This window comes from Pelophylax lessonae (assembly GCF_965119305.1).
Source record: "Pelophylax lessonae genome assembly, chromosome: 11".
In the NCBI taxonomy this organism is placed as follows: Eukaryota; Metazoa; Chordata; class Amphibia; order Anura; family Ranidae; genus Pelophylax; species Pelophylax lessonae.
In genome coordinates, this window is record NC_138778.1 from 144,702,687 (window position 1) to 144,717,278 (window position 14,592).

The following is a 14,592-nucleotide window of genomic DNA, read 5'->3' on the forward strand; positions in this document are numbered from 1 at the left end:
CTCTATTTTCAATGGCAAACCACAGCAAAATGGCCACTGGACTACACAAACATGGCCGCAGTGTATAGAAACACACAGGTTACAACAAAATGGCGGCACCAAGAGGCTTACAGGGAACCAGGAGGGAACCCAGGCCTCAAGGATAGATCCAGGCAGGCCCAGGGCCCTTGCAGGAGCTTCCACCAGGTACAACCCTACCACACAGTCAATCGTCCGGTCGCAGGTGGCGCCCCCCCCCCAACCCCATCGCCAGCTAGTGCCCTGCCCCCACCCCAGGGGGTGGATCAGACCACCCAAACAGCCCAAGCATATGTGGAGGGGGGGTAGGATGGTGGGAACTGGAAAGAGGGGATGCCTGACTGGAAGGAAGGGAACCCGGGGGTCCAACTGTCACAAGGAGAGGCCCATGTCCACCCCAAAACCCTCCAGGAACAAGGCGGGCACCGTTCCAGACAGAACCCCTTTCCATCCAAATGGGGGGCTGTTGGCAAGGAGGAACGCTGTGACACGTCCCTCGGATGTTTGGCCCCCTCCTCCTTCCCCCGCCGCCGAGCCAATCCAAATGCGCATTGCGCTTTGCGCATGCGCAGTAGGAACCCGCCCGTGAAGCCGCAAGGCTTCACTGCCAGGTTCCCTTACCGGCAGCACCCGACAGCCAATGGAAACATCGGCTGGGGTGACGAAATCACTGGACTCCAGGACAGGTAAGTGTCCTAATATTAAGAGTCATCAGCTACAGTATGTGTAGCTGCTGACTTTCAATTTTTGGAGGGGGAGGCAGAACGCCGCTTTAACGGTTTAAAATAAAACAGTTACATTCCTGGAATGCCGGGATTGCTAACTGTCATATTTGCTTGTGTCCTCATCCAAACTGTCAAACCATCAATTGGCTGGTGCCATAACTATTTGCATGCGCAGCACCATGGCAGTTGTAGATTAAACAGAAGCAACTTCCTTGGCTGTAAAGGATAGGAGGGTTTAATTCCGCTTTAAGGCTGTCAACAGATCGGCCTCTACAAATTCAGCGGTGCCTAAAAATGCCCAAAATGGGACAGCAACTGAGCATGTGCAGAGCAGGGTGAAACATTGTATTACTGGATTTTAATGTTTTACATAGCTATAACTGCAAAACGGGCCAGCCTGAAGTGATCTGGCAGGCCTTCATTTTCTGACTAAAGTTCCACTTTAAAGAAAAGGAAAGGCTATAAAACTTTTAGTAAAGCCAGAGCATAGGTCATCTCCTCGAGCGATAGCAAGGATGAGAAGGTAGAATTTGATATTACTAATGATGATCACCCAGTGGAAAAGAAAGTTCCTGCCCAGCCAATGTACAGATGCAGCTGGATGGGACAAGGGTCCTTCCAAGTGGATACACGAATGCATCCTCCACTTCTGGCACTCGAGTGCAGCCATGCATAAGCGCGATCGGTGACCGCTGTGTCTGGATTACAGATCAGTGTACAGGCCGCTGTAATCAACCCTGGTACCAATCACAGCGATCACATGAAAAGTAGTAAACAATGGCTGTCATTCATGAAGCCCTTGCTAACTACTGTATGTTCTACTGTGATCTCTGCGATTGGTCACAGTGATAACATGGTACAGGGCCAATCAAAGAGGCCCTGTTCCATGTGATAGCTGTGGCCCCAGTGTAAAATATTGCTTATACAGTAATCATCACTGTAATAAGCAATAGTGTAGACAAAAATCCTCGTCACTCCTCAAGAGTCATACAGTGTTCAAGATGGTGAAATTACACTGCTCTGGTGACAGTATGGGAAAAAAAAAAAAAAAAAAAGGAAAAATAATATTTCTTTTTCTTTTACATACTGACACCACAGCAAATGCAGTGTCACTATGGTGGCATTGTTCTACTGTGGCAGTGATCATGTACAATGGCTTGCTGCTCTGATCATTTTATATCAGGGCCACCCTTCATTGTCTCTGATCACCACAACAGCACAACAATGTCACCAGACAAGTGCTGCCAGTAAGGATCCCTAACAAATGGCTGCACCACTCAATGTCCCTGCTCACTACCACGCCAGTCATATTGTCTCAGAGCACTGCCACACAAGTTACAGTGTTCCTGATCACCACCACATTTGTTCCAGTTTCCATCTGATTCGATCTGCCAGACGGATGGAAAATAGGATCACCATCAGTCTGTTTTTTTTTGTGGGTAGGATTGGTTCAGATGGGGGCGGGGGTCATCTTCTGCTCCATAGAGGAGACTCGAGTGTCCAATCAGGTCTGCCTAAAAAACTGAATGACAGACCTGATTGGACAGCCTAGCTTTGGGGGGGGGGGGGGGGTATTGTATGAGATTGTAAAGATGGCTGCATTCGTGCCAGTTGATCCCATCTTGAGGAACTTGGCCAAAAAGGAATAAGGTCACCTGACAAAAAAGCGATTTATGAATGGGCCACAGGTGAGAGCATTGCCTATAACAATAGACATGATAAAGATTGTAATAGGAAACTGTGCAGTGTGTACTGCAAATGTGCAGATCAAGCTGAAATACTTCATTTAATCCAGCAGCTACAGAAGACATACAAAAGCTGGATATTTGCAATAGAAGCCTATCTCAGAATAAGAGGTAATCTAGCAAGAAGTCCTTCCAAGATAAACAGCAATGCTATACTGGGAAAATATATATATATATATAAAAAAAAAAAGGTGTGCAGTTTTGAGCGCGTTCATGTGCCAATGCAAATGTAGTCTTAATGTTAGAATGAGTTTCTCTGTGCATTCTCCACAAAAATACTACTTCAGACAGAGGTCTCCAAACTATGGCCCTCCAGTTGTTCAGGAACTACAATACCCATCATGCCTAGTCATGGCTGTGAATGTCAGAGTTTCAAAATGCCTCATGGGACATGCAGTTCCGCAACAGCTGGAGGGCTGTAGTTTGGAGAACCCTGTAACGTAGCACATTACAGGCTGCTGAGGACGTCGAATGACGAAACGCGTATGGCGCCGTCACATCATTTCCAGTTCCAGATTGCAATGGAACGCATAGCGTTCCGGATACATGCTGATGTGCTTTTAATCATTTTGGATTCTGTCAATATTGTTTGGTAATTATCTTACCTGCACACTGTAAGGGGATTAGTGAGGCTGACCATCCTGATATATCATCATTGGTTTAAGTACGCCTTTGCTATTCAAGTGGAGCTGGCTGATCGCTAATCTCACTAAGGATCCCGGGAAATATCCTATTACATGCCGAATTTGACCACTCTGTAATTTGAGGGTCAAATCATTCTGGTAAGCAGTTCACTTATCTTGAGCACTGTGGTGGACAGTGGTGGACAGTGGCGGCCGCCCCCCCCCCCCAAAAAAAGAAAAAAAAAGATTAAAAAAAAAAACATTTTTGCCCACAAGGGGCGCCCGCCTCATTGGTGCCTATGGGGGGTGGGGTTTTCCACCCGCAGAGGCGCCGATTGACGGCCTTCTGGGGCGTATCTGTAGCGCAGAGCACTGCGCTACACCACCCCCCTTTTGGCGCCAGCCTCATTGGTGCCTATGGAGGGGTGGGGTTTTTCACCCGCAGAGGCGCCGATTGGCGGCCTTCTGGGGCGTAACTGTAGCGCAGAGCACTGCGCTACACCACCCCCTTTTGTGATGTCTTGGATCATGATTGGTCCAGACTCCAGCCTGGACCAATCATGATTCAGGACATCCATGCTGACCTCGTTGGGGGCGGTGCCGGTGCGTGCATCAGTCACTCACCGTCACCGCCCGGTCACCTTCCCGCTGCCGCAGAAGAGGAGTCGCGAGGAGGGGAGAAGCCGCCGCCGGGAGCCGAGCAGAAGAGGACGGACGTCGGATTTGCGAGGAGGGGAGAAGCCGCCGCCGGGAGCGGCGGCTTCTCCCCTCCTCGCATACCACCTGCTTTAATCCCTACCTGGACCTAACTATTCTCTCACCCCCTGCCTGCCTGGACCGGCCTATTCCCTCATCTGTGGGCACTCTACATTGAAGGGGGCACGCTGTGGTCACTCTACATTAAAGGGGGCACGCTGTGGTCACTCTACATTAAAGGGGGCACGCTGTGGTCACTCTACATTAAAGGGGGCACGCTGTGGTCACTCTACATTAAAGGGGGCACGCTGTGGTCACTCTACATTAAAGGGGGCACGCTGTGGTCACTCTACATTAAAGGGGGCACGCTGTGGTCACTCTACATTAAAGGGGGCACGCTGTGGTCACTCTACATTAAAGGGGGCACGCTGTGGTCACTCTACATTAAAGGGGGCACGCTGTGGTCACTCTACATTAAAGGGGGCACGCTGTGGTCACTCTACATTAAAGGGGGCACGCTGTGGTCACTCTACATTAAAGGGGGCACGCTGTGGTCACTCTACATTAAAGGGGGCACGCTGTGGTCACTCTACATTAAAGGGGGCACGCTGTGGTCACTCTACATTAAAGGGGGCACGCTGTGGTCACTCTACATTAAAGGGGGCACGCTGTGGTCACTCTACATTAAAGGGGGCACGCTGTGGTCACTCTACATTAAAGGGGGCACGCTGTGGTCACTCTACATTAAAGGGGGCACGCTGTGGTCACTCTACATTAAAGGGGGCACGCTGTGGGCACTCTACATTAAAGGGGGCACGCTGTGGGCACTCTACATTAAAGGGGGCACGCTGTGGGCACTCTACATTAAAGGGGGCACGCTGTGGGCACTCTACATTAAAGGGGGCACGCTGTGGGCACTCTACATTAAAGGGGGCACGCTGTGGGCACTCTACATTAAAGGGGGCACGCTGTGGGCACTCTACATTAAAGGGGGCACGCTGTGGGCACTCTACATTAAAGGGGGCACGCTGTGGGCACTCTACATTAAAGGGGGCACGCTGTGGGCACTCTACATTAAAGGGGGCACGCTGTGGGCACTCTACATTAAAGGGGGCACGCTGTGGGCACTCTACATTAAAGGGGGCACGCTGCGGGCACTCTACATTAAAGGGGGCACGCTGCGGGCACTCTACATTAAAGGGGGCACGCTGTGGGCACTCTACATTAAAGGGGGCACGCTGTGGGCACTCTACATTAAAGGGGGCACGCTGTGGGCACTCTACATTAAAGGGGGCACGCTGTGGGCACTCTACATTAAAGGGGGCACGCTGTGGGCACTCTACATTAAAGGGGGCACACTGCGGGCACTCTACATTAAAGGGGGCACACTGCGGGCACTCTACATTGATGGGGGGAACGCTGTGGGCACTCTACATTGATGGGGGGAACGCTGTGGGCACTCTAAATTGAAGGGGGCACGCTGTGGGCACTCTACATTGAAGGGGGCACGCTGTGGGCACTCGACATTGAAGGGGGCACGCTGTGGGCACTCGACATTGAAGGGGGCACGCTGTGGGCACTCTACATTGAAGGGGGCACGCTGTGGGCACTCTACATTAAAGGGGGCACGCTGTGGGCACTCTACATTAAAGGGGGCACGCTGTGGGCACTCTACATTAAAGGGGGCACGCTGTGGGCACTCTACATTAAAGGGGGCACGCTGTGGGCACTCTACATTAAAGGGGGCACGCTGTGGGCACTCTACATTAAAGGGGGCACACTGCGGGCACTCTACATTGATGGGGGGAACGCTGTGGGCACTCTACATTGAAGGGGGCACGCTGTGGGCACTCTAAATTGAAGGGGGCACGCTGGGGTCACTCTACACTGAAGGGGGCACGCTGTGGTCACTCTACATTGGAGGGGGCACGCTGTGGGCACTCTACATTGAAGGGGGCACGCTGTGGGCACTCTAAATTGAAGGGGGCACGCTGGGGTCACTCTAAATTGAAGGGGGCACGCTGTGGTCACTCTACATTGAAGGGGGCACACTGTGGTCACTCTACATTGATGGGGGCACTGCTCACTGGTCACACTGCATTGATGGCAGCACACTGTGCCTTGATTACTGAAGGCCCCTTTCACACTTGTGTGACCTCAAAGTCACGCTATTTTTTACCACGTTTTTTGCCGCGAAGCAATGCCTATTACATTTTTCTGTTTGCGCCCCCCCCCCCAAAAAAAAATTTTGAGCACCAGCCGCCACTGGTGGTGGATCGACCCCTGGATTTGTCATCCTCCCTGGGTGTGGGATTTCCCTCTCATCTCCTCTCACCTTATCTGCACAGTGGACCTATTTTTGAACTGTATTCATTATTCATCTGATGACTGTTCAAAATCATTGCTATTGGCACTGCACCCCTTTATTTGTATAATGTATCACATAGCACCTCTTCTCTGCATCCTGAGTGCATAGCTAGCTGAGCGCCCAATTCATATTACTATGCAGTGCACTTCACAGATTAACTATGGTGGTTGTAGCTGTGGTTTGCCCATTATGTGAACAGGAACTTAATGTTTGCTTTTTTTTACACTTATCCAGAATAAATAGAAGCTTATAAACATGAGACATCATGAGACGGTTGGTTAACATTGAAAACAAATTCTTGATGAGATTGACACTGGGAACACAATCTACCTGCTCAGCTCCAGTAACGTGGTAATCGGAGAATTTATGCTTTTTGAGCAGATAAGCTGCTGCAAGAAAACTGATAATAATATTGTGGAAAAATACTGATGTTCCAACAGTCGTGGCCTGTAAAGATTTAATAAAGAAGGCCCTTCCCCTATACAAGGCACATATGCTAATAGAACCTCAGAAATTTAACAAGGTGTGGGGTGGATGAGTGGCTTCCCTGCATAGAGCTGCCAGTGCCTTGGATATTGTGCCACTCGCCAGTGCCTTGGATATTGTGCCACTCACCAGTGCCTTGGATATTGTGACACTCGCCAGGGCCTTGGATATTGTGCCACTCGCCAGGGCCTTGGATATTGTGACACTCGCCAGGGCCTTGGATATTGTGACACTCGCCAGGGCCTTGGATATTGTGACACTCGCCAGTGCCTTGGATATTGTGCCACTAGCCAGTGCCTTGGATATTGTGACACTCGCCAGTGCCTTGGATATTGTGACACTCGCCAGTGCCTTGGATAATGTGACACTCGCCAGTGCCTTGGATATTGTGCCTCTAGCCAGTGCCTTGGATATTGTGCCTCTAGCCAGTGCCTTGGATATTGTGACACTCGCCAGTGCCTTGGATATTGTGACACTCGCCTGTGCCTTGGATATTGTGACACTCGCCAGGGCCTTGGATATTGTGACACTCGCCAGTGCCTTGGATATTGTGACACTCGCCAGGGCCTTGGATATTGTGACACTCGCCAAGCCTTGGATATTGTGACACTCGCCAGGGCCTTGGATATTGTGACACTCGCCAGGGCCTTGGATATTGTGACACTCGCCAGGGCCTTCGATATTGTGCCACTCGCCAGTGCCTTGGATATTGTGACACTCGCCAGGGCCTTGGATATTGTGACACTCGCCGGGGCCTTGGATATTGTGACACTCGCCGGGGCCTTGGATATTGTGCCACTCGCCAGTGCCTTGGATATTGTGCCACTCGCCAGGGCCTTGGATATTGTGACACTCGCCAGTGCCTTGGATATTGTGACACTCGCCAGTGCCTTGGATATTGTGACACTCGCCAGGGCCTTGGATATTGTGACACTCGCCAGGGCCTTGGATATTGTGACACTCGCCAGGGCCTTGGATATTGTGACACTCGCCAGTGCCTTGGATATTGTGCCACTCGCCAGGGCCTTGGATATTGTGCCACTCGCCAGTGCCTTGGATATTGTGCCACTCGCCAGTGCCTTGGATATTGTGCCACTCGCCAGGGCCTTGGATATTGTGCCACTAGCCAGGGCCTTGGATATTGTGACACTCGCCAGTGCCTTGGATATTGTGACACTCGCCAGTGCCTTGGATATTGTGACACTCGCCAGTGCCTTGGATATTGTGACACTCGCCAGTGCCTTGGATATTGTGACACTCGCCGGGGCCTTGGATATTGTGACACTCGCCGGGGCCTTGGATATTGTGACACTCGCCGGGGCCTTGGATATTGTGACACTCGCCGGGGCCTTGGATATTGTGACACTCGCCGGGGTCTTGGATATTGTGCCACTCGCCAGGGCCTTGGATATTGTGCCACTCGCCAGGGCCTTGGATATTGTGACACTCGCCAGTGCCTTGGATATTGTGACACTCGCCAGTGCCTTGGATATTGTGACACTCGCCAGTGCCTTGGATATTGTGACACTCGCCAGTGCCTTGGATATTGTGCCACTCGCCAGGGCCTTGGATATTGTGACACTCGCCAGGGCCTTGGATATTGTGCCACTCGCCAGTGCCTTGGATATTGTGACACTCGCCAGTGCCTTGGATATTGTGACACTCGCCAGTACCTTGGATATTGTGACACTCGCCGGGGCCTTGGATATTGTGACACTCGCCGGGGCCTTGGATATTGTGACACTCGCCGGGGCCTTGGATATTGTGACACTCGCCGGGGTCTTGGATATTGTGACACTCGCCAGGGCCTTGGATATTGTGACACTCGCCAGGGCCTTGGATATTGTGACACTCGCCAGTGCCTTGGATATTGTGACACTCGCCAGTGCCTTGGATATTGTGACACTCGCCAGTGCCTTAGATATTGTGACACTCGCCAGTGCCTTGGATATTGTGCCACTCGCCAGGGCCTTGGATATTGTGACACTCGCCAGGGCCTTGGATATTGTGCCACTCGCCAGGGCCTTGGATATTGTGCCACTCGCCAGGGCCTTGGATATTGTGCCACTCGCCAGTGCCTTGGATATTGTGACACTCGCCAGTGCCTTGGATATTGTGACACTCGCCAGGGCCTTGGATATTGTGACACTCGCCAGTGCCTTGGATATTGTGACACTCGCCAGTGCCTTGGATATTGTGACACTCGCCAGTGCCTTGGATATTGTACCACTCGCCAGTGCCTTGGATATTGTGACACTCGCCAGTGCCTTGGATATTGTGACACTCGCCAGGGCCTTGGATATTGTACCACTCGCCAGGGCCTTGGATATTGTGCCACTCGCCAGGGCCTTGGATATTGTGCCACTCGCCAGGGCCTTGGATATTGTGCCACTCGCCAGGGCCTTGGATATTGTGCCACTCGCCAGGGCCTTGGATATTGTGCCACTCGCCAGGGCCTTGTATATTGTGCCACTCGCCAGTGCCTTGGATATTGTGACACTCGCCAGTGCCTTGGATATTGTGACACTCGCCAGGGCCTTGGATATTGTGACACTCGCCAGTGCCTTGGATATTGTGCCACTAGCCAGTGCCTTGGATATTGTGACACTCGCCAGTGCCTTGGATATTGTGACACTCGCCAGTGCCATGGATATTGTGACACTCGCCAGTGCCTTGGATATTGTGCCACTAGCCAGTGCCTTGGATATTGTGACACTCGCCAGTGCCTTGGATATTGGGACACTCGCCAGTGCCTTGGATATTGTGACACTCGCCAGTGCCTTGGATATTGTGACACTCGCCAGTGCCTTGGATATTGTGCCACTCGCCAGGGCCTTGGATATTGTGCCACTCGCCAGGGCCTTGGATATTGTGCCACTCGCCAGTGCCTTGGATATTGTGCCACTCGCCAGGGCCTCGGATATTGTGCCACTAGCCAGGGCCTTGGATATTGTGCCACTCGCCAGGGCCTTGGATATTGTGACACTCGCCAGTGCCTTGGATATTGTGACACTCGCCAGTGCCTTGGATATTGTGACATTCGCCAGTGCCTTGGATATTGTGACACTCGCCAGTGCCTTGGATATTGTGCCACTCGCCAGGGCCTTGGATATTGTGCCACTCGCCAGTGCCTTGGATATTGTGCCACTCGCCAGGGCCTCGGATATTGTGCCACTAGCCAGGGCCTTGGATATTGTGCCACTCGCCAGGGCCTTGGATATTGTGACACTCGCCAGTGCCTTGGATATTGTGACACTCGCCAGTGCCTTGGATATTGTGACACTCGCCAGTGCCTTGGATATTGTGACACTTGCCAGGGCCTTGGATATTGTACCACTCGCCAGTGCCTTGGATATTGTGACACTCGCCAGTGCCTTGGATATTGTACCACTCGCCAGTGCCTTGGATATTGTGCCACTCGCCAGGGCCTTGGATATTGCGACACTCGCCAAGGCCTTGGATATTGCGACACTCGCCAGGGCCTTGGATATTGCGACACTCGGCAGGGCCTTGGATATTGCGACACTCGGCAGGGCCTTGGATATTGCGACACTCGCCAGGGCCTTGGATATTGCGACACTCGCCAGTGCCTTGGATATTGTGACACTCGCCAGGGCCTTGGATATTGTGACACTCGCCAGTGCCTTGGATATTGTGCCACTAGCCAGTGCCTTGGATATTGTGACACTCGCCAGTGCCTTGGATATTGTGACACTCGCCAGTGCCATGGATATTGTGACACTCGCCAGTGCCTTGGATATTGTGCCACTAGCCAGTGCCTTGGATATTGTGACACTCGCCAGTGCCTTGGATATTGGGACACTCGCCAGTGCCTTGGATATTGGGACACTCGCCAGTGCCTTGGATATTGTGACACTCGCCAGTGCCTTGGATATTGTGACACTCGCCAGTGCCTTGGATATTGTGCCACTCGCCAGGGCCTTGGATATTGTGCCACTCGCCAGTGCCTTGGATATTGTGCCACTCGCCAGGGCCTCGGATATTGTGCCACTAGCCAGGGCCTTGGATATTGTGCCACTCGCCAGGGCCTTGGATATTGTGACACTCGCCAGTGCCTTGGATATTGTGACACTCGCCAGTGCCTTGGATATTGTGACACTCGCCAGTGCCTTGGATATTGTGACACTTGCCAGGGCCTTGGATATTGTACCACTCGCCAGGGCCTTGGATATTGTACCACTCGCCAGTGCCTTGGATATTGTGACACTCGCCAGTGCCTTGGATATTGTACCACTCGCCAGTGCCTTGGATATTGTGCCACTCGCCAGGGCCTTGGATATTGCGACACTCGCCAGGGCCTTGGATATTGCAACACTCGCCAGGGCCTTGGATATTGCGACACTCGCCAGGGCCTTGGATATTGCGACACTCGCCAGGGCCTTGGATATTGCGACACTCGCCAGGGCCTTGGATATTGCGACACTCGCCAGGGCCTTGGATATTGTGCCACTCGCCAGGGCCTTGGATATTGTGACACTCGCCAAGGCCTTGGATATTGTGCCACTCGCCAGTGCCTTGGATATTGTGCCACTCGCCAGGGCCTTGGATATTGTGACACTCGCCAGTGCCTTGGATATTGTACCACTCGCCAGTGCCTTGGATATTGTGCCACTCGCCAGTGCCTTGGATATTGTGCCACTCGCCAGGGCCTTGGATATTGTGACACTCGCCAGTGCCTTGGATATTGTGACACTCGCCAGTGCCTTGGATATTGTGCCACTCGCCAGTGCCTTGGATATTGTACCACTCGCCAGTGCCTTGGATATTGTGCCACTCGCCAGTGCCTTGGATATTGTGCCACTCGCCAGGGCCTTGGATATTGCGACACTCGCCAGTGCCTTGGATATTGTGACACTCGCCAGTGCCTTGGATATTGTGCCACTCGCCAGTGCCTTGGATATTGTGCCACTCGCCAGTGCCTTGGATATTGTACCACTCGCCAGTGCCTTGGATATTGTGCCACTCGCCAGTGCCTTGGATTATGTGCCACTCGCCAGGGCCTTGGATATTGCGACACTCGCCAGTGCCTTGGATATTGTGCCACTCGCCAGGGCCTTGAATATTGTGCCACTCACCAGGGCCTTGGATATTGTGACAGTCGCCAGGGCAGGTTAGAAATTGCATGATTTCAAAGCCACGTTCCGTGTGACCGAAGACAAAACCCCCACTTAAAGAAAAAATGCACCTATCCTTTTATTGAATGTACACTGAGCCACACAGCTCTGGAGACATTACCTGCACACTGGAACTAATGATTTCTGCGTGGATGAATTAGATCATAATTAGCGTTTCACCTGCAGTTGATCTTTAGACTACATCTGCATATATTTGTATTCTGTACCTATACATGAAATTGTGTCTAGAACTTAATAATAATGCAATTTAATAATAATGCAACTTAATAATGCAACTTAACCACTTAAGCCCCGGAGGATTTGGCTGCTCAAAGACCAGGCCCTATTTTGCGATTCGGCACTGCGTGATTTTAACGGACAATTGCGCGGTTGTGCGACGCTGTACCAAAATAAAATTGATGTCCTTTTTTTCCCACAAACAGAGCTTTCTTTTGGTGGTATTTGATCACCTGTGCGATTTTTATTTTTTGCGCTATAAACAAAAAAAAGCGACACTTTTGAAAAAATAACAATATTTTTTACATTTTTTATATGAAATTAAAAAAAAAATGTAAAAATCTAAATTTTTTAACATTTTAGGCCAATTTGTTTTCTGCTACATATTTTTGGTAAAAAAAAAATAAAAATCGCAATAAGCGTATTTTGATTGGTTTGCGCAAAAGTTATTGCGTTTACTAACTACGGGAAAGATTTATGTCATTTTCATTGTTTTTTTTTTTTTTAACTAGTAATGGCAGCGATCTGCGATTTATTTTTTGCGGGACTGCAACATTGCGGCGGACAGATCGGACCCCTGACTGACATTTTTGACACTTTTGGGGTTACCAGTGACATTACTACAGTAATCAGTGCTATACATATGCACTGTTACTGTAAAAATGACACTGGCAGGGAAGGGGTTAACTTTATCAGTGATTAAGGGGTTAAGTGTGTCCCTAGGGGCGTGATTCTAACTGTCAGGGGGCGTGGCTTGTTAGATCATCACAGAGACATACAATCCTACATAGCAGGATCGCATAGCCTCTGTGATGATCTAAGGGAGAACGACAGGCGGCTTTGTTTACATCAGCCGTCTGTCTTTCTCCCTCTCCTGAGGGAGATCACGAGTGGCCGGCGGACATTGGAGCCACTGGTCACACGCGCGGGGATGGCAGGAAACGAGCGGGAGCGGGAGCGCGCCGGCGGCGGCACGCGCTTGCCCCCCTACAGGCTCATGGGTGAGCGACGTACTGGTACGTCACTTTGCCTGTAGGGGGCTCACTGCCGCAGTGTATAGTCATGAGGCAGTCGGCAAGTGGTTAATATTAATGCAACTTAATTATAATGCAACTTAATAATAATGCAACTTAATAATAATGCAACTGTGCTCACCAGGATGGTGTGGTGAAACATCCTGCAGTAGCTCTCGGGGATGTACACACACATTATTTTTTGAGAATATTATCTCTCCATCTAGTATAGGGGATGTTCCTCCGTCGGAGCCAAGGGTCAGGAGGTCGGAGGCCTTGGAGGAAGCGCGACGAAGAAGCCGTCCCAAAGACATGACAATAATTCCATCCTCTGTCAACCTTCAAACCTCCTATAAAACAAACAGAAACATATCACATGTAAGGCAGAAAGTTATAAAAGGGGTGTCACATGTATAGAAAAATGCCCTGCCAGACAGATGCTCAGAGGATGCATGCACATTTATGCTTTAGTTTTGATGCCATGTGACTGGGTTTGCCCAATCACAAAGTGTTGTCTTGGACATGCAATAATCAATTGAGGATTTGGTTATGATCCATGCTGACTAACAATCCGTTAGTCAGCATGGATTAATACCAAATTATTAACATAAAGCTATGTTAATAGTCTTTCTAGGATGGATAAATTACCCACTTCAGCCCCAGAAGGTTTTACCCCATTCCTGACCAGGCCCTATTCTGCGATTCGGCACTGCGTTATTTTAACTGACAATTGCGCAGTTGTGGGACGCTGTACCCAAACTAAATGTATGTCCTTTTTTTCCCCACAAACAGAGCCTTCTTTTGGTGGTATTTGATCACCTGTGCAATTTTTATTTTTTGTGCTATAAACAAAAAAAGAGCGACGATTGAAAAATAAAAATAAAACAATATTTTTCACATTCTGCAATATAACATTCTCCCCCCCCAAAAAAAATGTAAAAAAATCAAAATATTTTAACATTTTAGGCCAATTTGTTTTCTGCTACATATTTTTACGGGACTACGGGAAAGATTTGTCATTTTTATTGTTTTTATTTTTTACTAGTAATGGCGGCGATCAGCGTTTTTTTGCGAGACTGCAGACAGATCGGACCCCTGACTGACATTTTTGACACTTTTGGAGGTACCACGGACATTACTACAGTAATCAGTGCTAAAAATATGCACTGTTACTGTAATAATGACACTGGCAGGGAAGGGGTTAACACTGTGGGTGATCAAGGAGTTAAATGTGAGCCTAGGGGAGTGATTCTAACTTGGGGGGGGGGGGGGCGTGGCTTGTGAAATGACCATAGAGACATGTGATCTTATATAGAAGGATCACAGGGGCTCTATGATCATTCCAGGGAGAAGAACGGCGGTGTCACGATCTGGCTTGAAGACCAATAGCTATAGGAGCTTACACAGGAACCAGCTGGATATGAACACAGGCAGGTCACACTGGCAGGTGACGCAGGCTCACCTGAGGTGCGGAATCTAAGTACTAACCGGTGTTCACCAGAGCTCCTGATGGTGGAGATGGATTTGCTGCTTGTTAGCACCAGGT

General features: G+C 50.3%; 1 protein-coding gene across 2 annotated transcripts in view; it reads right to left on the minus strand.

Annotated features, from left to right (window-relative positions):
* The window catches only part of TBC1D16 (TBC1 domain family member 16), a 267,299-nt gene that overhangs the window by 226,705 nt on the left and 26,002 nt on the right, over positions 1–14,592 (minus strand). For both annotated transcript variants that reach the window (XM_082271734.1, XM_082271733.1), the window contains exon 2: positions 13,189–13,396. In XM_082271734.1, the coding sequence (XP_082127860.1) occupies positions 13,189–13,360 (172 nt within the window). In that variant the 5' untranslated portion in view covers positions 13,361–13,396. The remainder of the gene's footprint in view (positions 1–13,188; positions 13,397–14,592) is intronic.